General features: G+C 43.0%; 2 protein-coding genes across 4 annotated transcripts; one reads left to right on the plus strand and one right to left on the minus strand.

Annotated features, from left to right (window-relative positions):
• Positions 1 to 808: 808 nt before the first annotated feature.
• On the minus strand, positions 809 to 18524 carry GEMIN5 (gem nuclear organelle associated protein 5). Of its 2 annotated transcripts, none has more exons than XM_021552141.3 (28): positions 18317 to 18524; positions 18017 to 18171; positions 16679 to 16860; positions 16195 to 16346; positions 15851 to 15979; positions 15266 to 15398; positions 14740 to 14899; positions 13930 to 14142; positions 13150 to 13235; positions 12602 to 12696; positions 11852 to 11988; positions 10628 to 10701; positions 10050 to 10231; positions 9801 to 9940; positions 9230 to 9401; positions 8776 to 9003; positions 8188 to 8301; positions 7865 to 7993; positions 7479 to 7574; positions 7058 to 7195; positions 6574 to 6721; positions 6300 to 6419; positions 5201 to 5411; positions 4408 to 4665; positions 3643 to 3805; positions 2469 to 3042; positions 1954 to 2050; positions 809 to 1400 (listed from the first exon to the last, which is right to left on the minus strand). In XM_021552141.3, the coding sequence occupies exons 1-28, from the start codon at positions 18492 to 18494 to the stop codon at positions 1245 to 1247; spliced, it is 4620 nt and encodes a 1539-aa protein (XP_021407816.3). In that variant the 5' UTR covers positions 18495 to 18524; the 3' UTR covers positions 809 to 1244. The 2 variants fall into 2 exon arrangements, with proteins under 2 accessions (XP_021407816.3, XP_021407815.3); XM_021552140.3 differs by having other exon boundaries at positions 15851 to 15982.
• Positions 18525 to 18592: 68 nt separating this feature from the next.
• MRPL22 (mitochondrial ribosomal protein L22) lies at positions 18593 to 24859 on the plus strand. Of its 2 annotated transcripts, none has more exons than XM_085591451.1 (7): positions 18593 to 18725; positions 19144 to 19189; positions 20376 to 20511; positions 21636 to 21701; positions 22012 to 22089; positions 22927 to 22996; positions 24117 to 24859. In XM_085591451.1, the coding sequence occupies exons 1-7, from the start codon at positions 18710 to 18712 to the stop codon at positions 24326 to 24328; spliced, it is 624 nt and encodes a 207-aa protein (XP_085447577.1). In that variant the 5' UTR covers positions 18593 to 18709; the 3' UTR covers positions 24329 to 24859. The 2 variants fall into 2 exon arrangements, with proteins under 2 accessions (XP_085447577.1, XP_021407905.1); XM_021552230.4 differs by having other exon boundaries at positions 18593 to 18636.
• Positions 24860 to 25739: the final 880 nt, after the last annotated feature.

A 25739-nucleotide genomic window follows, 5' to 3' on the forward strand; every position in this document is an offset into this window, starting at 1 on the left:
TGCCTGAAGGTGCTCGTTTGTTTCCTTTATCATTTATGATGTGCTCCTGGGGTAGCTCTTAGTAAAATGTCTTTGAGCTTATTGTGCAGTAGCTGAGGAAAGCTGACCTGAAGAGCTGAGTTTTATTCTCTCCCTGCTGCTCTCTCAGCACAGCTCAGTCTGGTGCAGTATTCCTGCACTGCAGAGTGGCCACTTAAAGGGACAAACGTGTGTCAAGTTTTCTGCTCCATCTAAACTGCAGTGGTTGCTGCTCTAAGTGCAGGAAGGCATTTTGGTTAAGCACTGGCTCCCCCGCCTGGTTTTCAGTGGCTTTGTACAGAATTTAGCAAATGCAAATTGGTGGCAACGCATCTACAGCAGGATCTTGTTTCAGTCTAACCCCTGGCTTTCACCTGCTGCTCTTGAAGTTGTTCTGAGGGTTTACTCAGCTTGAAGCAGGAAATCTGTCAGGACTGAGTTTGCATTTTGGCTGGAAGAATGTGGAACAGCTTTTGATCTAAAAAATCCATACTTTTAATTCTTAAACAATAATCTTTACTGTACTTGAATCTTTCTAAATTCATGAAGCATACCCATACATTTAAAACCTTGCTTTAAAAATGACTAAGACAGATGCTGTGTTCAATGAAGCTTATGCACACTTGTGCCTTTCATAGAAGTTACTTTTTCTAACAAAGCCTCTAAGTAAGCTGTATGACTGGTCAAAATACTGCATGTTCAAGACTGCAAAATCCAGGATTGGTTTTGGCACTTTCTAGAATAGTACCATTCTAGAGAACTCATTTCTATACATCAAATTAAATACCAATTCATGGTGGTAGAAGACTTTATTTAAAGGAGAGAAAATAAACTCACAATGCTTTTTAGGACAATACTGGCCTAAGGGTCAGTTTGCTTACAGAAACCATTGATTTTCCTGAGGGCAGCTACTCTTCCTCCTCTGCTGAAAGACTACACAGCTGCTCAAAACCTTCTCTTGCATGTAGATAGCAAGAGCTTTCATTAGCATAGTGTCCAACAAATAAAAAACTATACAAAAATCAGTTATAACAGTTCGCTCTACTGCTTTTCAGTTTTCTAACAGTCTCCTTAAATAAGTATGAGCACATGTGGATGTGTATAAAGTTGACAGTTTGTATCAGTAACAGCCACAGCCATCAAAAGAAGCCTTCACTTGAAGAAAGAGCAGCCTTAGTGTTAAGTAGCTGGAGGCAGCTCAAGGGAGACAGGTTGGTCTCCAAATGTCATGTCAGGAAGCTCCTGCCACCCTTTTTGTAAACACCAGCACCACCGTGTTTCCTAAGGAGAGCCAGAGCCTCTTCCTGCAGCTCAGGAGGACACTGGGATCCAAGGTGCAGGAGCACAAGGCAGCACTCCAGCACGTCAGGGAATGGGAAGACCTGCAAAAAAAGGATCATGAGGTGATGTCTGCAGTTTATATTACAGCTGTTCAACATAATCAGGCAGCTCTGTAAAGATACTGCTTTGTAGCATTCTCAGAACAGGTGCGTTGTCTATTCACATTTATCCACGTTTGCCCCCTCTTGCCCAATCACCATGGTTACATGTGTTTGAAAGTGTGATGTGTACTTTCTACAGTTCCTAATCTATAGAGGCCATTTTATAGCTTAAATGTTTGATTTCATTGTTCATAATTTTCTTTTCGTACATGAGTAGCAAGGGATTACTCTTAAAATGCATGGGATGATCCATACAGGATATCTCATTGAATTCTGCCACACAGTAGCTTTAGCTGTGCTTTCCAATTGCATGGGGAAAATGATACTTGAAATAAAAACACCACCCTGCTGCCATGTGTCAGTTCTCCCTCAAAACTGCCACTGGATCACAAGGAATGCCACTGATCCTTTCTGTTTGAAAGGGATTCTGTGGTAAGGCTGGCCTTACAGAATGACTTTTTTCAGAACTGCAATGGCTCTTCTGAAAACTTACCTTTAAATTGTCTGGGAATTCAGCTAATTTCTGCTTCGCTTTCAGAAGCTGCTTTGTGAGCTCAGGGAGTGTGACCGGTTGCTTTGCTTCATCTTTGCTGCCAAGAGAAGAGCAGGTGTCATGAGTAACTCTTTTGTTAGGTGACTGTAGCCTCCCCCCTGGACAAGGAGCACAGAGGAGAACTGGCTGAGTGTTTTATGCTCTAGCTTGTTCTTGCCAAAGTCCCAAACCAATGTTCTTAGATCATGCTTAGTCTTTTCATTACCCTCCCTTTTTCAAGCTGCCCTGTTTATTTCTGTAACACCTCATGCATCACAGAAATACTCAGCTGCACTGAGCTTATGCATGTGGTGGTTCAGCCCAGGGGAAATGCAGGATTTCTGAGCTGTATATTCAAGTGTTCCTGGATGATGGGCCAGAGATTAGAGGCAGTCCAGGCAAAACAAGAAATTTCTCGCACAAACACACAAAAGAGCAACACTTTTTGACACACTCATCCCTGTGCTGAGTCTTACCAATTAATCTCGTTGCTGTCAGAGCATGGTTTGTCTGATTCAGTCTCTGAACTCTGTTCCAGGTTGCTTCCTTGGGTGTTTCCATTTGTGTTTTCCTGGAGATTGTTCCTCTGCTGCTGATGCTGGCGGATCATTTCTGCTAAAGTCTCCTGGACCTCAGCTATGTCTCTCTGGGTGTTCTGCAAAGCAGCCATCTCTCCTGAAAGGAGCACTTGGCAACCCTTCAGTTTTGACTGTCTGTCTGCCACATGGACTAAATCAGTTCTTGAGTCACGCTGTGTCTCACTCTTAGGAACTTCAGCTGTACTGCAGAGATTTTCACCCATCTCAGCTGCACTTTGAACTGTTTCTTCAGGGGACTGGTCACCTGAAATACAGCTCTTCTCAAGAGCTGTCTGTTCACTGGGACATAGCACAGCACCCAACACAGCCTTCTGCAGGCCAAGGGAGTCTTTGGGTGGGTGCCACCACAGGTCATAGAGCAGTCTGTAAGCCACAAAGCCCTCCAGACTCCTGCAGGCATCCATACTCTGAGAATTTGTGCTGTCCAGTTTGTTTTTCAGGTCATCACAGCCTAATAATCAGAAAAGGATTACAAATAATTCATGGAACTTTCCAAAGACAATGAGCAGAATCTGGTAAATGAACCTGGAAACCCTAATCAGGGATTTACTCAAGATGCTGGCAGAGCAGTGCACAAACTATGAAAACAAAAACATCTTTGGCATCTTTGTGAACACAATACTCTGTTCTAGCTAAAATGTTCTTATCAGCTAAAACAAATTTCCTTGGCCTCAAGCTGTAAAGCACAAGAGTCACATAATCACAAGCCACAAACTAAATGCACTGCATAACCTAAAGAGAATAGAGGACAAGCTGGTGTATGTGTTGCTGTGATGTGAAATGAAAACAGCGTTCTTATGTCTCCCTCACAGAAGAGAATTCACTATTTCCTACATCACTCACACCAAGTGACACAGCTGAGCTTCCTTCCACAGTCAGGAATTTTCATTGCCCAGTGGCCTTTGCACTTGCCAAATTCCACAAGTTTCCACAGATATGCCTATGTCTTGCTGCTTCCAGACATTATTTAGCCTAGGAACATTAATGGACACAGCTGTGCTGGCAGGAAAGAGCCCTGTCAGTGCCAGAAGAGCCAGAAGGAGAGACTCACCCTCAGGAAGGATGATACTGCAAATCTCTTGCATCAGAGTGAAATTCCCAGCATCAAAACTGCGGGTCACAGCCCCAAGAATACTTTTCACTGCCTCATCCCACGTACCCAAGTGACAGCTCAGGGCTGCGAGGGCCAGGTCATGGGAGATATGGAAAAGCACCTAAAGGGAGCAACAGAGAGTTAATAGTTTCATTGCAAAGTGTGAGCTTATGACAACTGTGGAAGAGCCCAGAAGCACATGACTTCACCAAAAGCAATTTTAGTGACAATGCAATTTACACAATCTCCTTCAGCAGGAGATAGAGCATTTCTACATCACCTGGAGCTGTAAAATCAGCCACTGTGTTTGCCTGTGTCTTAGTAAACAGATGAGAAGTGGGAGCAGTGACTCACTGTGGTCACAGAGAAGAGCTGCAGGAGAACAAGTCTATGGACAGACCTTGCCAACTAATTTGACAACAAGCAGCCCTACCTCCAACACAAACTCTGAGTCATTGCTGAGACTACTCTGTCCATCACATCTCAGTGACCTCAGTGCTGACCCCAAACACCCTATGTCAGTTCTTACCCTACACAGAAATTGGTGGCTACACAAAGTTGTCCCATAGGCTGATCATCTCTCTCCCAGACTAAAACTCCATCCTGCAGCAGGGTGCAGACATCACTTCCCTGGGAATGGCTGCTGCAACACCACAGAGTGGCTGGCTTTACTGCCCATCTCCAAGTAATGTTTTGTGCCTGCACATATCAAAATCCATTTACCTGCTTTGGGTGTGTGTTGCTGGTTGAAGGAGGATGCTCAATCCTGCGAAGCTGCTCCTGTGCACATGTGGCTTTCTCAGTGGTGTCCATGCCCAGCACATTCTGCCACACTTCTGTCACCATGTCAAAAAATGGGGCCTCTCTGTTGAGCTCCCAGCTGTGGTAAGAGGGGGGCACGGCACTCTTTCGCTCACAGGGATTCCTCTCACTGAGGCAGCTGCAGAGCACTTCGTTCAGGCAGAAAACCAGTCTTTGTCCCTTTAACAAGGAGGAAAATAAACAAGCACTGAGCTGTTGCAACAAGAAAAACAATCCCCTGCTGACCACAGCAGGTAGAGTGACTCAGAATATCATGCCTGGTGGCAGATTCTTGGTGATAGAGCCTAAGGGAAGTCAGAAGGAAACCTCAGAGCAAACCAAGGTATCCATGTGCTTCTCAGTCCACAAAAACATTTCAAATTTAAGCCTCCAGCAGCTGGACTTCCAGTTGGCTCGTTTGTTCCTTTAATGCAAAAAGCAAGTACTTCTTTCTTCTTATGATCAGTATTACAATTAAAAGAAGAATCCCACTTTTCTCTACAACCTCCCATATCACAACAAGCACAGAGTCTACATGCATCCCTACCATGGCCATGCCATAGGGCCACCCAATGTACTCCTAGAAAAATATTTTGAGGCAAAACCAGTCTAAAGGAGCACCTGCGGACTATAAAAACTGGGAAGTGGTACCAAATTATGTCAATCTGGAGAGAGACAACACTGAAGAAGGTGGAAAGGAAAGGACCAAACTCACAAATAAAGTTTTATGCTGCTGAAGGACTTCCTGAGCTCCCACCCAGTTCCTGGATAATAGCAGGTCTTGGGCACATCTCAAAGACAAAGTTGCTGACAACTCCTCCTCCCCAGATATCTGAGCAAGCTCAGCAGCAGTTTTAAGAGATGCCACATCCCCCTTTTTTGACAACACTTTGACTGCATCATAGGGTGAGGAAGCTCCCAAATAACTGAAAAAGATAAAAGCAAAACAAGTTGATTGGTACTAAAATAGTTTTTGAATTGTATTGCAACACAGTAGCACAGATACACAGATGAGGATGAGCCTGGATTTTCCACAGGTTCTCAGAGCTCTCACCACTTTTTCTTATCAAAGTTTACTACAGACATATTGTGAACAATCTGATGCAAAGCCACAAAGGGGAAGTCACACAGCCTTAAAGTCAGGACTGAAATCTCTGGTGGTCTGCATGCCACAAGTGGCTTGGTTGAGCAATAAAAAGAAACAGATTCAGGAGACAAAAGTTATATGCAGCTGTTTGTCCCTAGTGGGAAACAAATCCCTACTAGGTTTCATTCAAATCCTTTCAGAAGTGTGATACCCACAAAAATGCCAGAACTGAAATCAGCATCAAGCAGAGGACACTACTCCAGCTAAAATATTTAATGAGGTATTAGTAATTTTGGTAGTCACAAAGTTAAAACACTCCAGCTGGAGCAAGATAACCCAATGACCAGAATATTAGCTAAGGCTTCAAGAAGCTCAAGATGGACTGCTGCACTGCATGATTCCAGTGGAAAAGTTGGAAATCTCACAAAGGCTTTTTGTAGACAACCTAATCTTAGACTTGCTAAACTAGCTTTCAAAAACTGCCAGTAATGTCTGTGGAAAGTGATGGCTCTACATGTAACATGGCATTTGAACTTTCTGCTTTGATCTGCTCTCTGGAGCTTCTCCTTCCTACCTACAATAGAGGAAATTTAGTGAGATCAGGCTCAGAAAGCAGCTCAGACAACCAATGACCAGGCCAGTTAACAGATTCCAACTGCTACAAAACCAAGAATCCAATTTGTTTGAGGCATGGAACCAATTCTGTCTTCTCCTCAGCAGCACTCACCATTTGGCAGCCATGGAATAATGACCATCTTTCTCCAGCAGAGCTGCCCAGCTGGTGTAGAGGTCCTTCAGAACTGGATCTTCTGGTCGCAGCCTGGCCTTAGCCATTACAATTGCTTCCCTAATGCACATAGGGAAACCAGACAGAAAAGTTAATCTGTGTGCAAAGAGAGAATCAAAATGCTCAATCTACCCCACATAAAAAACCCCAAAAAACAAAAAAAAACCACCCCACCAAAACCCAGATAGAATGCTAAACATAAATATACAGCAACCTGTAAAAATTGTTCACTTTCAGGAGCTCGATAGCCTCATAGACTTTATGGATGGACAGGAGATGGGAGGCAGCCTTCACATATTGCTCCTGAAAACACAGCTGCTTGGCAAAGGCTTCCACTGTCCAAACCCAGGCCTGGTAGCCAACTGCAAAAGAGAAGGCAACACTATTGGAAACAGTTTTATGACTGCAGAATTCCTGTGTGATACCATCACTGGTTTCTTCAACATGTATCTCTCTGCCCCAGGTTAGTTTCTATTTCTTAACCATCATAACACAAATCAATGAAGCAGGGCAAAACTAAGACTTGAATATGACTGCAGGACTTCACAGCCAGTAAAGTAACTTAACTGTAGCATGCTGTAAGGACTGCTAATCATCTCACAAAGGACTAATTCCTGAGTTTCTGTCCAGAATCACCAGAATGAGGGGACCCTTGGCAGCCTATTCCACCAGTTCATGTGGTGCAAGAGCAAACATACCCATGGGTGACATGGCTACGAGCTGGTCTGTGAGCTCCCCCCTCTCAGCAGCTGCCTGCAGGACACTCTTCATGTCTCCTTTCCATAGCATGAGCTGCTGGAAGAGCTCTGCGTGCCCATTCTCCAAGTGGTGCTTTCCTGTTGGAAGCAAACACACTTCCCATCAGCATGAGTGCAATAGCATCATTTGTCACACGAAAATAGCTTGGCAAAAGGGAAATCATTCAAGCTTCAGATGAAGCAGGTTTGCATCTGAAAGGTTTAAAAACCATCTGGGAAAAAGATGTATATTCTTCTCACAGAGAGCTGCATTCTTAATCCTAGACTGTAATCCACAGTAAAGAAAACTCAAGCATCTTCCCCAATTTGTTTTCTACTTGAATATAACAGTTAGAGTGGACATATTCTTTATGCTACTTACCTTCCATATCAATCATCTTGTGCAGAGAATCCCTGTCTGTGAACAGCCCCAGGTGGATGCAATCCTTGAGGTCAGGGGACACATCTTCGTTATTATCTAAACCAGATAAGAAGAATGAATATTTAGGATTTGACACAAAACTGGGAACTAGAATGTGCCAAGTCACTGCACCACTCAAGTGCTGGTAAATACTTCTGTCTTTCTCTCCTGTACAGCAGATTTAATAATTTGCTGGTCAACACTCAGATCTAATGTTGATACCACACCAAGTCACACTCTTTGATAAAGGTGAGGATTTAAAAAAATGTGCTGTGGTTGAAGTCAAGTCCCTGGACACTTGATTTTGATTACCTGACTCTTAAGTATTTTAAATTTTATACTGATACCTTTAGTTTTCAGACATGCAGCCAACCTCAAGCAGTCCTGATGCAATTCTTCTTTTGATCTGTGATCCATTAACGTGCTGAAGGGCAGAATAGAACGAGGCTTCCTCTTCTTCAGAGAGGCATCAGGAGCTGAAAAATCAGACACATTTTAGTCACTGCTGCTGCAGTTACAGCAGAACCCCTCAAATTATTTCAAAAGCACCCTTTTCTTTCTCTGGCATTAATTAGGTGTCAAATAGGAAGGGAAGCTGCAGTCAAACACGTCTAGAATGGGGAACTCTGCCTTGATATAGGACTGTTAAAAATGCCTGAAACATACTAACTTGGTTTCTCTTTTGGTGTATCCTTTTTCACAGGAGCAGCTTTCTGGGTCACAAAAGGCTTTGGCAAGCTGAATGAAGAATAATCACATGCAGATGAAGAATTATCCCTGGACACTGTGATTTAAAAAAAAGGCAAAGCAATGAATGGAAATGCATACACATTCACATTCTGTTACATAATTTTGAAATACACAGAAACCAAGCTTTGCTCTGCCATAGAACTTAACAGCTTTTTAGGGAAAGGAAATATGAAGAAAACAAAGAACTGTTTTTTTAGAAGGCTAAATGTCAAGAGACACTAATGAGGATCCATCAGTATTATAAGATCTATCAATGCTGATCAAAAATGACATTGTTTCAAGCCAAACATAGTAATTCTGTCCATGAGGCCAAAATCTTGTTATCTGAAGACAGTTAAGTCCCAGACTAGTTTAGAAAATTATAAAAGGCATTCTAGAGCCTTTTTCCTTCAGTGGACAATTTCAGTAAAAGCAAACAATGTGAAAATCTGCATTAAAATTAAACTTGGTGATGCTCTGAGTGCTGAACAGTCTGGGAAACACTGAATTAACATGATCTGATTATTACCAGTCACAGAGACTTTATCAGCCAACTCTGCCTCCTGAACTTCTTTGTCTCCTTCGTGGTCTGACACTCCATTTTCCTCCAGCAGCATTTCCTTCATGCTGTCATCTCCATTCATGGCATCATTTGCATCCTGCTTGCCTGGGCTCTTGCCTACAGGCTTTTTCTTCTTCTTGGCTTTGACTTTTGGCTGTATACTTCTTTTCTTCTCTAATTCTATACTCTTTTTGCCTATAAAAGGTGCAAGTTTTAGTGTATTAACTGCCCATATTTCAGGATCAATGTTTAGTTTCCAAGTAAGGACACTCAATTTAAACCTAGACACAGTTTATTCCTGAAGAGGAAGAGGTAGGTTTGGAACTCAGCACAAGAATTTGCATCATTTCAACACGGCAACTCCCCATGTCCCAGCTCCAACATTACCTTCAGGGAAGATCTTCTGTTAGAATACACTCACCCTGAGGAGGCCGTGTGTGTTCCTGCTTGGAGATGTGCCATTTGTGAACAGAAAAATCATCTGCTCCTGTATAAACACAATCTGGATCCACTGGTGACCACTGCACACTCAGCAGGCGGCCCTGGTGCCCTCGGTAGTTGCAGAGTGGCTCTTCCTTCATCACATCCCACACCTTGGCAACAAGAAAGAAATGCAATCACTCAAAGTCACTTCTGCACCTAATACTCTGCATTTTCTCATGATTTGCACAGGTGGGAACTTCTCTTTTTGGATTTTGCAGGGGCATTTCAAACACCAACATGCACTTCCTTTATCTGCGCTGATACAGCTGCAAAACATCTTTCTTTTCTAAGGATCCAAAAATGCTAATAGGAAAACCTTAATGACTAGACTTACAAATCAATTCACAAATCACAATAATCTGCATATCACGTATCCAGAATGAGCAGATGGTTAGCAAGGATAAACTTGAAGCGCGTCAACAGTTTATCTCACAAAACCAAGTTTTGCTCTTTGATCAGCTGTGGAATGGATGATTTGAAATACAATTCTGAGGTGCTCTGAACAATACCTGTGCAGTGCCATCATAGCAAGCAGACACCAATCTTCCCTCATGGTGGGGGCTCCAAGAAAGACTTGTGATTTTAGCTGTGTGCCCAGCCAGAGTTCGAAAAGGCTCTGTTATTGTCAGAGGATTTTCTGAAGAGTTCTCTGAAAGAAAAAAGAAAAATTATTAAGGACGGCCAGAAAGACAAAACAGAAATAAACAAACAAACAAAAAAAGATGCCAAGATTTAGAATATAATCTGCAAACTGTTACCTACAACACTCTTCAGATTATGCACATAAATGGTGGCATTGATGGAGCCTGAAGCTATCAAGTAACTCAGCTCTGGCTGGGTCCCATGCTCATGGTGCCAACGAATGGCATTGATCAGTTTGTGATGCTGCTGGATAGTGCAGAGCAACTTCAAGTTTGGTGCCTGAAATATTTCAATTGAGCTGAAATATAAGAACAACAGTGTAAGAATTTCAGTAGTTGGTGAAAATGGGAACATTTTTGTTATCTAGCATGAGCAGAATTGGAGCATGCGAATTAAGAGTAACTGAGTTTGTGCTTTCTGGATTCAGCTTAAACCCTGGTTTCACTGATCAGCAAAAGTGCATGTCTACCATGAGTGGATCCTTGAAATAGAATTTAATGTGATAATGAGGATCCTCTATGCCAAGAGCAGCTACAATAAATAACAGAAGGGAATTCCATATTATCATGATTCAAATACATCAGCAGTGAAAGAACAGAGACAAACCAGGGCAACAAAAAGTACTTTTGCTTCACCACAGTGACTGCAGTCAAGATCAGCACAGCCAGCACCTTTACCCACAAGTGGGACATACCCATCCTCATTGCCAAGAGCCAGGAGTTTGCCATCTGGTTTCCAGCTGACCTCTGTACGGGCAGGCAGCTTGTGCTGCAGAAAGAAGACACAATTATTGCCTAAAAGTCTTAAATCTCAAATCCAGCTGGCAACTGGACAGAGCTGCAATTAGTCTGCAAAATGAAGAGTCATAAAAGTGTCCATTGCTTTTGTAACAGTGACATAAACCTGAGCAATTAACACTGAAATAACTGACGCAAGAACCAATGCTTGGTTTAGTTCTGAGAAATATTTTGAAGTTTTGTCTGGATTACAGTAGGGCATTGATGTTTCATGTCCTTACACTCCTTAGAAAGCACCAGACATTGCAAGCAAATTCTTTCACACTTCAAAAGAAATCAAAGTTTACATATAATTATCCCTATTCATTTGAATTCAGAGAAAAGCAACTTACAATTTAAAACTCAGATGCCTCAGTATGATCATTTAACGCCTCTGACATTACTCTTAAACCCCAGAGAGTCTTAACTCAAGGAAGAAGCCAAAACCCAAGTGATACAAATCAATACCCTTGGACTGACTTCAGCTGACTTGAATGAACTGAAGATCCAACCCACTTCACTTATTTTATACTTTCAACTAAGAAATGACTGATCACACTTGAGAAGGTACTCGGTGATCACCAGCCACTCTGCACTGGCTGCAGTATCAATGGAACAGCCTCCTGCAAAACCATGGTTGTTTTTAATGAAAAGTTTGTTTTAAAAAGTTCATGGTCAAAGCAAGGGAATTAAAGGAATTGAGGTAAATAACTCATGCATGCCTACCACATGGTCTAAGCCAGGATATATTCAGGATATAATTTCAAGTGTTTTGAATCTGGAAATCTCTTATTATTTTAAACAGCCGTACACAATTCTAAGCACAAACTCTACCCTCCATTTACCTTTCCCAAGTAAATCACAGTGTAGAAAATTAAGCAACTGATTCCAGAAAAAGATGTGCCTTATTGACACAGGAGAAAAAAAAATACCAACCACCCTCTTCAGACACAAATATATAAACTCTTTAAATAGTTTGAGTCAGTGTCACCGAAGTTCACCTGTGGACACTGAGGACTGTGAACAAAGTTTTTTGTTACAGATACATCAAAAAGGCAAAATCAGAAACTTACAACTACAAGGCCATGGAAACTGTGGCATGGTTACCATGAATCCATAAAACCCCTCAAATTCATACTCACTTTGATTGAATTGGTGTCTCTGATGACTTTGTTGATGTCATGTGCTTCTCCATTAAGCTTCCAGGGATTGTGCTGAAAAACAATTCCTTCTCCAGCACAACTATATAAAGTTACAGAGGGCTGTTCACTTTCTTCTCCTATCCGACAGAGAAAAAGTGCTAATTACATTCTGTTCTTCATCCCTCTTCACAGAACTAATATCTTCCAATATAAATCAAAGCATTATTTCAAAAAGCAATATACATCCTTCAATTGCCTGTGGTTCAGCAGCAGGAAATTCTCACAGTACAACCCTCTAAAAGGAGCTCTCATTCCTACCAACAAATCCCTCATAGCACAAAACCAATAAAATCCCCTTTAAGTTTTGGTCCTTAAAAGAAAAAAATCCAAGTTGTGTAAGAAAGGCTAATGTTCAAACGGCAGAAACTCTGGAACCAGTATTTGATTTGGTGCAATTGCTACAGGAAGTCTGTGAAATTCCTGGCCTGTAACTCCCTGAAGCAATCCCAGAGGTGTGGGGCACTACTCAAACCTATTTGCTGAAAGTACCAGAATTTAAAAACCACAAGAGTTTGTGCCCTTGCAAAACTGTTAACAGCTCCTCAAGCAGAACACATTCTTAGCTGCTGGAAAGGATTGCCACTAGCAAATAGAGCTCCTTTTCCTAAGAAGGGAGGGGACAGCAGCTTCCTGGCATCTGTGTGCTCTGCATGGACATCCTGCTTTGTCACAAGGTGCTGCAAGACTCACCAGAAATCAGAGGAGGAGTTGGAGGACCCCAGGCTAATGTGTACACTGTCTTCATGTGGTAAGTGCTGGAGATCTGAGGTGGCTTGTTCTTAGCACTGGGCAGGAAGATAAGGAAGCAAGGGCAGTCAGATTTCAGCAAATGGAAAGTAAAAGAAGATAAAATCAAAGCAAGAGACTTGGAACAACAGGTGCTCTAACATTCTAAAGCCACGGCTCAACCAAGCTTTCTTTAACATCTCCTGTAGGACACTACTAAAATTCTAACATAATTGTTCTCCCTGCTGCTCCTCCTTCCCAGAAAATGTCTTTCTGGGTAAAGTCTGATCTCTGGTCATGCCATTTTAAATTTACCTTAAAGCAAGCGCACCTTTGAAGTTCACAGACATGATGAAAATGAAAAAATGCACTGAAAAGCCAATTGGTTGACTAATTGGAATTTAATCTCACTCCTATCAGTAAAGATATCCCTTAGGAAAGACCACAGCACCCCAGAGTGGTAACACACCATCAGGATCTGACACTAATGCATTTGAAAGCTACTTTTTCACCTGCTGGACAAAGTGTCAAATATGCCAACTTTTCCATCATCTGTTCCAAAAGCCAAGCAGCCTTCCTTAGTTGGATGCCAGGATAACTGCAAGAAAAACATAAAGAGACACAAAATGACCTAAGCTACAAAGACTTTATTGCTAAATAATAAGCAAAAGGAAAACACTGAAACTGATGAGCAAGGACCTTACACCACCCTTCCAACCACAGCCACTTGATTTGATCACTCTGCTCTGAGTATCAAAGGCTTTCTCCCTTCCAGTTATGACGGGATAAGATGCAAGGGACTAAAATGATTAAAATGCTATTTGATACCTACTTTACAAAACAGAATTAGCTGCCAGCTATTTTACCAGGCAGTAGCTTTTGACCAACCAGTGGTTAAACCCCAACTGAAGGCAACTATGTTGGTTGTATTGGCTTTTTGTATTTGTCAAACTTCCTAGAAGAGCAAGGGCAACCATGGGTGAAGCAAGGAAGAATCATGAAGGAGGATAAAAGTGAGAAAGTAACATAACAGCCAGCTGGGCTTCAGCTTATTTCCACTAGACCTAAATGCAAGCTTCTAGGATTGTAAATAGGTCTAAAAACTTGTTGCCAGATCCTAAAATGTATTGTATACAGAAAGAATTGAGTATAAAATGAACAAGGTGGCTTGATCTCATTTTAGATGGGACAAACCTTTAGAGTGAAAGAGAGAGAAAAACATACTTGAAAAAAAATGGAGTGAAAAAAAGAGATAAGGGGACAAAAAAAAAAGGAATCCAAGGCACACTTACTGCTGTAACCTTGGACTTTATGCTTTGCCAGAAGGTTTTAACATCATAAATGTTGTTGATGGACAAAGTGTTCCACACTCGGATCATGCTGTCCCCAACCCCGATGGCGAGGCAGCCCGTGTCCACGGGGGAGAAAGCAAGGCTGTAGACAAACCCTCCAAGGGAGGGCATGGTCCAGCTGCAGTCCAGAGTTGATAGATCCCAACATTTCACCTGAAGAATATTTGAGGAACAAGGAATGTTCTGTTAAATACAGAGTGATTGACAAGACACGGAAATCAAAGAGTCAAATGCAAGGCTTGGCAGGATGTGATCTGCACCCAGAGGATTCCATGGCACAGGGCTGCAGTAGCTGCAAGACTGGAATGGACATAATGAATATATTTTACTAAGTTTCTCTTCCAATTTCAAAATAGGAAACACTCTGCTGCCTGTAAAAAACCAAAGATTTTAAAAAAAGGCCCATTAAAAAATAAGTGCATTAATTTGTACAATTAAATGAATTTAAGAAGGAAAACCAGGCCTTTTAAAAGTGAAATACAGAAGAAAAGAAGTGTAAAACTCCATTCATTAAATGCTTACAATTCAAGTCCAGAATGTCATAAGCATTCACTCACATAGTAAGAGATTAAGTTTATAAACTAACAGAAACATACCCAACCTGTGCTCAGAACAAACGGCAAGAAGTGATGTTATAAAGTGCTAAAATAAACCCACTTCTAGAGAAAAACTGGCCCTAAAAGGGTTAGTCTCACTCACTCAAGCTGCATTGTAGAGGCATTCCTATGCTAATTTTTAAATGGCTCTTACATCTCTGTCCATTGAAATGGAAAAAAGGAGCTCTCTGTCTTGGTGCTTCACAGAACTGAGATTGAACACAATTCTGGAGTGGTTTTGTCCTTCTGAAGATCCCAGAAGAGTCCACTTGCGTTTGCCAGGCTGGGTCAAATTCCAAAAGAGCAGCTCTCCTCTGCAAAATTGAAATTTATTTAAATTTTTCACTTCAGAAGAACAACACAGGCCCTATATAAACTATATACTGCAAGTATACAGGAGTAATAAATTCTAAAAGCTACACACCCAAACTCCACCTGAAAACTGCCATTTTTTCCCAGTAGATGGGCAAAACCACAATTAGTGCTATTGGCAGTCAATACTCAGATTGTTAGACAAATTATGGGACAAATAGTGATTTTCTCCACATCTGAACTCTAACTCTTGGCCTGTTTTCTCCTGTAACGCTGGGAAAGAAGGAAGAAGGGGATGTCATTAGTACTCAGCTCTTCCTTCAGTAGGAACAACTGAGTCTGCAGCTGCTGCTGGCTGCCCCACTTACCCAAAGCCACTGGACACGATGTCTGAGGGGTGGCCAACAGGCCAGTGGACAGTGAGCCAGATGCGCTCCTTGACCGCCGGGTCCACAGCTCCACCTCTCCTCTTGGTGGGTGGCAGCTTCAGAGTCATCACACCTGCAGGACCAGGAGGCACCACATCCAAATTCTCAAACAGACAGAGGAGTCCTGGGAGTATGCAGCTTTAATTGCATTCCCCATGCTTTCAGCACAAACAAAGGTTGAAGTGAGTTTTCCAAAATAATCAGCTTTAGGCAGACACTTGACATGGAAAATTTCAGCCTAAACTGTCTTGAGTTCAACAACATTATAAAGCAAGGAAAAGAAAAGCAAGATCTTATCATGGGAATATGGGAGGCAGCCAGATGGTGCTCCCAATCCTACCTGTGACAGCTGATATCCTTATTATCTATCTTACCAGTGGTTATCAAATAATTTCCATGATAATGCATTAACCTCATAAAATATTGGTATTCTGGACCACAGTCTTCCATGCTTAGAATCTGGCCAAAGGCAATTTGTAGTTCAGGAGCTATTCCACATCTTGTTAGTGTTTATCTCTTACTTACTCCTGCCTCTGGTAGAGCTCCATATTCGTATGGTTTGATCCTTGCTTCCAGAGGCCAGGTAACAACCTTTCCTCGTGGCTGTGTCCTGTGTCAGCTCCCCATTTGGAACCTTGCCTTCTTCTGAAGGAACTGCTGAATAGCATTGAAGTCATGTCATTATGCTTTAAAAATCAAAGTGTCATAAAAATGAGCTGAAAATTACATTGATTTATATCAGAACATATTTTATTGAACTTATCAGTTGCTTAGCTAATTACTAACATTCTGTAAAAAATTCAGTCCTCTAGAAGGACACTTACATGAACTAAAAAATACTCCACAAGTTGTTAATCATGTTCACATACCCTGAAGCTCATTCTGCCAAGCAGGTAACCTCTCTTCCCCAGGCACAGGGCACCAGGCCAGACAATGGATTTCATCCTCATGGCCCCTCAGCCGGTGCACAACTTCTCTCTTCCTGCTGATATCAATTATCACCACCATGCCATCCTTGTAGCTGAAAGCAGAGATGTAAATTAATAAAGAGATTCTTGGATGCTTGTGGAATAATATCCAAGGTGATTTTCAGGCTCTTTCCAGGGTCACTATCACCCTATTACAGAGAAGCCAGGCTGGACCATTACATTTTCACAGATTTCTTTGCCTTTGCAGGTTTTTTAATCTAAAAGTTATTTCTAATTTGTTTTACTCCAAAACTAAAAGAACATCCACCAAGACCTCTTAAAATTTACCTTTCAGCCACGTAGCAAAACCTCACAATTAAATTCTTGCAGAAGAGTAGAAAACAAGACATAAGGGAAAAAAAAACATTAAGTAATGAGCATTTACCCAATGGCCACCAGGTTTTCATGATGAGGAGAACAGGTGAGGCAGAAAACTGTCCTGGGCTCTGGGAAGAACTGCTGGCTGTCACTTCTGTTGTACCAGTAACAAACAATGACACCTTTCTCATCACCAGACACAATCAGATCTTTCACAAGAGGGGACCAGTGAAGTGCTGAGATGGCATTCTGAAGAAAGAGCATTGGGAAGGTTTAAAGGTGTTTTACTTCACCGAACACAGAGAAACAGGCAGGACGTCATCTGTGAGTAGTGCCCAGCAGCACTGTGCTGTGTCCCTGAGTGCCTCTGTTCTTCCAGGTTTTAGAGATGGATGTAGCTGCTGATGGGCACCCCTGAGCTGCAGGAGCTCTTTAAATACACATTTAGTCTGTCCTGTGGCTGCAGCAATTTACTGAGATCACTTTAGGTGAGCTGGGACTGCTAACAAATGCACCTCGAGCTGTTTATTTTCCAGCATCAGCTTCATTACATGGATATGACAATGGGAAGATGCCAGCAGCTCACATCCCAGGCAGCAGACCAAGAACTCAATGTTACAACTTAATTTAAAAGCCTTTTGACCACTCACACAGAGCAAAAGCATACTGACAGTAGTTCTATACAACCACTATAAGCACACATACCATTGGTTAAAACAATGCTTGCTTATTTTGAATACAATACCTACTTGTAAGCCTTAAGATACAATGCACAGAGCTCCATTATTAAGCTTAGAACTTCCTAATATCCCGTTAAATATACTTTTCTATAACTTAGGGAGTTATTCTAGCCAAGTGTTAATACACTTACCATTGTTCTATTTGTCCCTACTTTCTACTTCTTGTATAATTTTTCTGCTGACAAATCTTATGTCTACTGCTTAGCTAAAATCGCAGCTCTGCTGCCTCTGAGGCCTGACTTTTGCAACTTGTCCAAAACCAGTACAATTTGTGGGAATTTTCAGAATCCCCACAGGGTTAAAAGGCAGTGAGCCCAAACCACGGGCTGTGCTGGCAAGCAGCAGCGAACGACACGGATGAGCAGCGCCGCAGGCTACGAACAAAGAGGCGGCCAGGAGCGCCAAACAGGTTCCATCACACCTGCGTGAAGCTCCCTTCTGGGCAAAGCAGCCTCGCCGTGCTCCGAGTGCGAGCCCTGTGTCCCGTGTCCTGTGTCCCGTGTCCTCTGTCCCCGTGCCCGTGTCCCCATGTCTTGTGCCCCGTGTCCTGTATCCCCGTGCCCGTGTCCTGTATCCCCGTGCCCGTGTCCCCATGTCTTGTGTCCCGTGTCCTGTATCCCCGTGCCCGTGTCCTCTGTCCCCGTGCCCGTGTCCCGTGTCCCCACCTGGTGCAGGCTGTACTCCAGCACCGGCGACAGGGTCCCGCTGTCCCAGACCTTGACGCTGCCGTCATCCGAGCTGCTGGCGCAGAGGCTGCTCTGCCCGGGGCAGTGGCAGAAGGCGAAGCCGGAGATCCTGTCCGTGTGCCCGATGAGCTCCCCTGGCAGCGAGGGCGAGGAGCAATCGTCACGGGGCACCCGGGGCCTGCCCACACTCCCGCATCCCGCCCGCCCACCCCGGTTCCCGCTGGCGGGGAGGCCCCGCAGCCCCTGCGGGCGCGGGGCCCGGGGAGGCTGTGACGGTACCGTGGAACGCGGGCGCGGCGGCGGCGGCCACATCCAGCAGGCAGACGCGGTGCCTCGCCGCGAAGCCGAAGAGGCGGCCGTCACTGCTGGCATCGCTGCAGCGGCTGCTGTACCAGTTGGGGGAGGCGGGGAGCGCCCGCACTCCCATCCCCGTCCCCGTCCCCGTCCCCGCCGCCATGGGCCCCGCTCCCCTCCGGCCGCCCCTCGTGCTCCGGGCGCTGCCGCCGAGCGCCGCGCACGCCGCCGCAAAGTGTCGCAAGCCGCGCCCCTGCCGCCAAGCGAGGCCGGGGAGATGGCGGCGCGCTGGGCGCTGGGCGCGGGTGAGGCGGAGGGGACGCGGCGCCGCTCCGGGACGGTCTCGCTGCAGACGAGGCCGCCGGGTTGAGCGGAGGGATGGAGCAGCTTTCGTGTGAGGAAAGGCTGGGAGAATTGGGGTTGTTCAGCTTGGAGAAGAGAGGCTTGGGGGTGACCAAGTTGCAGCCTTACAGTATGTGAAGGGAGCGTGCAGGAGCGATGGAGTGGGATATTTACAGCGCCTGGGGTGACGGGATGAGGGGGATGGCTTCAAACTGGCAGCGAGTAGGTTTAGGTTAGATATTATGAACAAATTGTTCCCTGTGAGGGTGCTGAGGCCCTGGCACGAGTTTCCCAGAGCAGCTGGGGCTGCCCCTGGAACTCTCCAAGTGCCCAGAGCCAGGCTGGATGGGAGAGCTGTCCCTGCCATGGCACGGGGTGCAACTGGGTGGTCTTCAAGGTTTCTTCCAGCCCAAACCATGCTGTGGTTTTACCATTCTGTTGATGCCTCCTTCACTTTCCCTTCCCTTCAGGTGCTGCCTGGGCACGAGGTCTCCTCAGCTGGGCACGGCCAGAGAGGTGAGTCTGGCTCTGTCACCCTGGCAGTGGGACTGGCATTGCCCTGCTTGGGGCTGGGCTCTGGGGTCCCCTGGATTGGCCATCCCACCCAGCCCTGGAGCTGTAGGAACTCTGTCCCTGTGCCATGTTTCTGTGTATTCAGAGCTTGTGCCACGATGGAGGCGTCTCTCTCCTCGCTTCTTTCTGTTGGACATCCCTATTCTCTCTGACTGCATAGTTCAGGTCACAGTAATGTGATATCTGTGCTGTTCCCAGTCACTGCTTTCCTCACTTGCTGAAGTTTCCCCTCATTCTGGAGGAACCCCATAGTTGTGCTGTAGGAGCACTGGAATTGCCAGCTGCATCCCTGCAAATACCTGAAGAAATATTCCATGACATTGAAATACGTGTGTTGTGCTAATTTCTGCTCACATATTATTGTGAACAATGCTGTACACTGCCCTTTTGGCATACTCTGTTTGCCTGTTGTTTTTAAGATGCTTTGCACACGGCCACACACACCAAGACATTCAAGGCTCAGTAAAACTCACAGTGTTTAGTCTGGAACTCTTCTGTTTCTTGTAGTCACCAGTGGCTGCCCACTGCTGCTTTGTCCAGGCAGCAGGGGGCAAAATGTAGCTCAGTTTTTCAGAATCTGAGCTGAGCAAACTGCCTGAAAATTGATTTATTGCTATCAGCTCCCTGGTTTTTGGATTGACGTAATTGTGCTTCGGAAGTAGTTTAGAACACCTCTCTTCTCAAATGTCACAATGTTTATAAACCTCTAATGCTCTGAGATACAGAGCCCTGTGAAAAGCTAGAAATTTTCACTGCTAAATATGTTGTTGGTAAAAGTTAAATAAGTATGGAAAGTACCTTGGGAAAGGTAAAAATGGTTTGTGAGAGTTCTGAACCCCACAAGAGCATCAGAACAGAGGTGGCTGTGACTTTGTGTGACAGTCTGAGGACACTTCATGTGGAATCTCACACCAACATTCATGGTTTCCTTTAAGAAGCTTGAGTCTTCTTGCTGAATTAAAAAGCCTTTCCAACATAAACTATAAAGGATTTAATAGTTTGGTTTTTTGAGTATACAAATGTGCTGGTTCTCTTTTTCAAGACAGCAAGTTCACAGTTTTCCAGATAAACTGGGCAGGGACAAAGAACCCTTGTGTTCAGCAGCTGAGACTGTGGTCTTGCCTTGCAGGTGGCTGGCATCGGGAAGTCTCTTTCCTCTGTCATGCATCCACACCAGCACATCTCTGCAGAAAATTGGGAAGTGGGAGAAGAAGAACAGGATTGTTTACCCTCCCCAGCTGCCTGGAGAGCCTCGCAGACCAGCTGTAAGGATGCACCTGTGAATGCCCTCACCTGAGAATGTTGAGCAGATTGTCACTGTCTGCACAGGGTGACTGAACATGGCACTAGTTTGAAAGCTTGTTTGCTCATTATTTGGGATTTTATTTTATCAGTTTGGCTGTGTTGTACAAGTTGATACCACTTGGAATGCTCTCCATCTCTAAATTGCATTGGAGCCTTGAGTTCCTGGGAGCTGATCACCTTCTCAGTGTGTGGTTCAAGCTGTGAGGGGCCCATCCTCTGTCTGTAGAAGTTTCTGAACTACAAGGAGGTCTAAATTGTACTGTCAAGAGCTGATATTCTGGAATTCCACTGTTAGCATTTTTCTTCATTAGGAATGGATGTGTTGTGTCTTCTGTTAGACACACTGCTCAGCAAAGTAAAAGTATTTATATCTGAAAAGAAATGAGGTTTTTTTAGGCATGTATTTTGTGAGCCATGAGCATTTATTGATTGCTTTTGTGAACATTGTGGCCTAGGACATAGAAATCCCTGCTGTGGAGTGATGCAGTGTGTGTGAAAATGCAGCTATTGACAGACTTGTTTATTAAATCAGTGTTTTACCCGATTATCAAGAGTTCCATCTCTTTCACATTTGCATTGATGTTAGATTCTACCAGCTGGTGCTGGTCCCTGCTAGCAGTAATGTTAAATGGGTCTGTGGAGGCAGCTCTTTGTGCTAATCAAACTTGAAACCCTCTTCACTTCTCGAGAGCTAATTAAGTTCATTCTGGTAATATTGTTAATTTGCTCTCCCAGTAAGTTGAGTTGACAGCAGGGTAATATTTTTAAGGCTGAATGAAGGCTTTGCTTCTAAAGTGGGGAGAATGAGAGGAAAAGATGGTGATAAACCTTTTGATTATCATTTTCAGGGACTTCTGCTTATAAACTGTTATAAGATTAAATTAAAATTTCCTGTGTGCCCATACCTTTTTTTAGTGCAATCAGTTTCAAATATCAAAGCTATGCCTGATGTGCTGTTCTCATAGTAGGCAGAGCCATTCTTATTTTATTCCTAGTAAGAAAATAGATTGTGGAGCAGACATGGATGCTCCATTCCTGTTTTCACAGCAAAATTACTCATCCTTTAACTTCCTTTTGCCCCTAGGAAATATATCACTGTCGGAGGGAAATAAAATACAGCAAAGATAAGATGTGGTATCTGGCAAAACTGGTAAGCAAAGAGTACTTTGTGCTCTACTTGAGAGAATGCAAAATTTAATTGCTGTATTTGTCTTAAGAGCCTCATTCAATCACAGTTTAATCAGCATCTTTATAGCAGAGTCCTGGGGATGAGCATGGATCTGGACAGGGAATGGCTGTTTGTACTTTGCTTTAGCAGGTATTACACTGAAGAAATGGTAATTAAGGAAATGACAGTATTTTTGTTTTTGTAATGGCAGTATAATTTAAGCATTGTCTTCTGAATCAGAGAAAGGAAATACTTGTAAATGCAGAAGTTAATTTTACCACTTTGATTGCAGATAAAAGGAATGTCCATTGATCAGGCTCTTGCTCAGCTGGAATTCAGCGACAAAAAGGGAGCAAAGGTGATCAAAGAGGTAAATAACAGTATTCTTTACCACTCCTGGTTTCCAGAAAACTTGAAAATCAATATCTGTTACCATAAGTTTGGAGGTGCTTCTACTTCTGTGGCTTTTTGTGTTTCAAGGAAGCCTGTTGGGAGCACATTCTAACAACACAGTTTTGTTGCAGTCAGGTGATGCTGTGACTTATGAATATGTTGGGGTCACCTGTGTTGGCTGTTCTAACTTGTCATGGTGATGAATTCCGTGTGGGTGTCCTCTTTAGCAGTGCTTGGTGTTAAGTTCCTGGTAAAAGGTGCAGAATCCTGGTCACTAATGGCTGCTACATCTGTGTGCTTTGGTTCTTAAACTGTAAGAGATGGAGGACGTTATTAAGGAGACGACTAAATTCTGTAAAGGCACAAAAGCTTTGAATACACTGTGGTAGTTTGAATTCTCAAATTACTCATTTTCTTGGCTGAACCATTGATTTCTGGTATAATTATGGCAAAGAAATGTCCTGTATTAGCTGAAAATATTGAATAGACCAAGTTCATTTTGGAATTTATGTCTAGTCAAATGTCTAATTACACAAAGGTCTCTGGAGAGAAGGCTGACAAATGCTGGTGGAAAACATCTTTTCCACTCCCTTTCCTCTCCAAAAATGTAATAAAATCATCCTGAAGCTTTTTCATTCTATGCAGGAAGCTTCCTTATGTAAAAGATGCTTGTCTTTTAACAGTTTTTATCTTTATAAAATACTTTTTCTGTAACTGACTTAAACTTGCAATTTCTTTCATGTTATCTAGAGATAAGAAATAGCATTCTTTAAATTCCTTCTCAGTATTTCCATTTCTTTAACTTTTTTTACAGGTTCTGTTAGAAGCACAGGAAATGGCTGTAAGAAAGCACAATGTGGAATTCAAATCAAACTTACACATAGGTACGTTTTTTAAATTTAGTGCATTAGAAAAGTGTCATCCTACCTGTGGAAATGTGTTATATTTAATAAGATTTTGATGCTTGAAATCACCAGAAGTGAATAGAGGACAGTCTCTGCTAAATTTAACTTTACCAAAAAATTAAAGGCACGTATTTGCAGCATTTCTAAGACAGATATATCCATCTCAGAGTGGAATTTCTGCTCCCTGTTGAACAGAACATCCTGAAGAGGAAGATCCTTTACACAAATCTGGAAGATTGAACAATAGGAAACAAATGGTGTCTAGTTTTTAATGTTGCCAGACAGAGATGCTGGAAGCTTTGTCTGTGACTGGTACAACTTGATTTGCAGGATCAAAGTTAAATTTCCATCAGACACAGTATAAAAGTAAATGGGTAATGACAGCAAACTTCTTAATAAAAAAGACTTGTCTGTAGATTGTTTGCAGGATTAGCTTGTAATAACTAAAGTGCTTTTTAGCCTAGAAAATGTTAGAGAAATATTTACTCTTAGGTGTTTTGAGGCCCAAAGAAATAAATTACCATTTTGTCTAACAGGGGATAAATTTTACTCAACTGACCTCATAAGCTTAAAGTCACCTGGACTGTAGAGAAATTTGATTAGAATTCTTTGGAGCCTTCCAGGCCTCTGCTACAAGCAGGCTCAGCTGTAGTGCAGGACTGGATGTGCAGATAATGAAAATACCTGTGATGAATGCAATAAAGGGAGAAAGGAGGGAAAATGAAGTCTGTAAAGCCTTACAGGAATTCATGAGACAAACTACTGAAAGGCAGTGAAATAAATACCACCTTCAGAAGAGCTGTATAATCTAGTAAGTGCTCAGTGTGATTTGTCCTTCACCACATATTTATCTTTGTGTGCCTGCTTTCTAAATTCTCCTTTTTGGTGCTCCTGAAGAGCGTTAATGCAGCTCACGGGTTCCTCTGTAGCAGTGATCGGCTAAATGTAACAGAAGAAAGATGGAGGGGAGAATCCCAAGTAGAATTAACTTTCTAGAAGCAGCCATGAAAAACACCCTGGCAAGACAGGTGTTTTATTGCAGCTGAAGCAGTTTGTTCTTGACTGAGTAATCTTCTCTCCCCTGTCCTTTTTCCTTCAGCGGAGTCGCAGACGGGCAGGGGCCGTTACGTGAAGCGGCTGCGGTGCCACGGCAAGGGCATGTTTGGCATGATGAGGATCAGCAGGTGCCACTACTTTGTGAAGCTGGTGGAAGGTCCTCCTCCTCCCCCAGAGCCACCAAAGACTGGCTTTGAGCAAGCAAAGGAATATGTGCAGCAGCTGCGAAACAGAACCCTTGTTCACACACTGTGACATGCTTTAGTGGCTGTATAGCTATCTCATGTTGGGCAGTGTAATTGTATAAAGGAATAATTAAAGTCATGGTTTGGTTATATCTTTGGTATTGCTGGAGCTGGATGATGTGAGAAAAATCATGGGTTTTTCCCTATTTGTCAAGTCAGGAGTATGGAAAAATCTTGGAGCAGCAGATGTTACCTTTTCTGAGTTACTTGGACCACAGCATTCAAGCTTGGCTCTGGACTGTCTAATCTCAAACACATGGTGCTGTTATAAAGCTTGGTGTCTCTGCTATGTATGGTGGGCCTTTTATTGTAAAACTATGTGCTTGATAGTTATGCTGCAAGATCAAACCTCAGACTAAAATTTGACATCTTAAAGTAGTTAGAACATTGGAAGTAAACAAGTAACAGTGAACAAAACTGAGTAACAATAATATTTCATAATATCAGACATCAATTTTTGGTTTGTCTGGGCTGTAACAACCCTTGTGTGTCTTGGACATTGTGTCTGGGAGAGGGAAATAAAAAAATCCTTTGAAGTTCAGGCTTTGGCAGTCAGTAGGTGGCAATATTTAGTTTGTCAAAGAGGAGGTAGCAGTGAAAACTTCCAGAATGGTCAAGTTCTTGGATTTTGCCTGTGGCATTCATAATCTGATATAGGCATGGAGTTCAGGCTGTTCTCTCTGGAAATTCATTGTAGGTAACAGGTAAAATATGGAGAAAAGCTCTTTTGGTGAAGAGTGAACTAATTCTGCATTGTCTGGGAACAAATCGCTTGTGTAACATTGAGGAAAGTGGATTTAATATAGAATGGCTTGTTGCATATACAAATCAGGCTTTCAGTTCTTTGAAAACAATCTGATTTTTTATCATTACTTCTCTGAAGAGAAGAAGACAGATCGATAGGGGGAATCTCATTTTGCTCAGTCAGATTTTCAAATCAAGATGGTCAGAGTCAAACATCAGCATAAAAACAGAATGAGCAGCTGCTTGTACATGCAAATGTCTGATATTTAGACCTTTCTTTTCTATTCTGGGAACATTGGAGTGGGAGATAGCTTGCTTACCTCACTTGGGTCCTTTTACTGCAACAACTCATGGTAGCTTTTCTTACATGTGTTTATTTTGATCAGTATTGGACGATGGGGAAGGGACAGTTCCTGTAAGGAAACAAGTTATTTTTATTGTCTTTACAAAGGTTGGTACAGAGTGATTTCTTTTGGCTACTGAAGAAAGGGTTTCATGATGTTTAGAGTATTAGGGGACAGTGAAGTTACACAAGAAGCACATTGAGAGCTCAGTAGTATTAATGGGAGAATATTTGCAATCTGGTTCTCTGCAGTGCACTTTCAAACACATTTCTTGCTGTAAAGCCACGATTTAGTAACTTGCCTGAAAGGTGTGTTCTGATAAAACCCTCTATC

The sequence above is a fragment of the Lonchura striata genome, chromosome 13, assembly GCF_050655825.1.
Source record: "Lonchura striata isolate lonStrDom1 chromosome 13, ASM5065582v1, whole genome shotgun sequence".
Classification (NCBI taxonomy): Eukaryota; Metazoa; Chordata; class Aves; order Passeriformes; family Estrildidae; genus Lonchura; species Lonchura striata.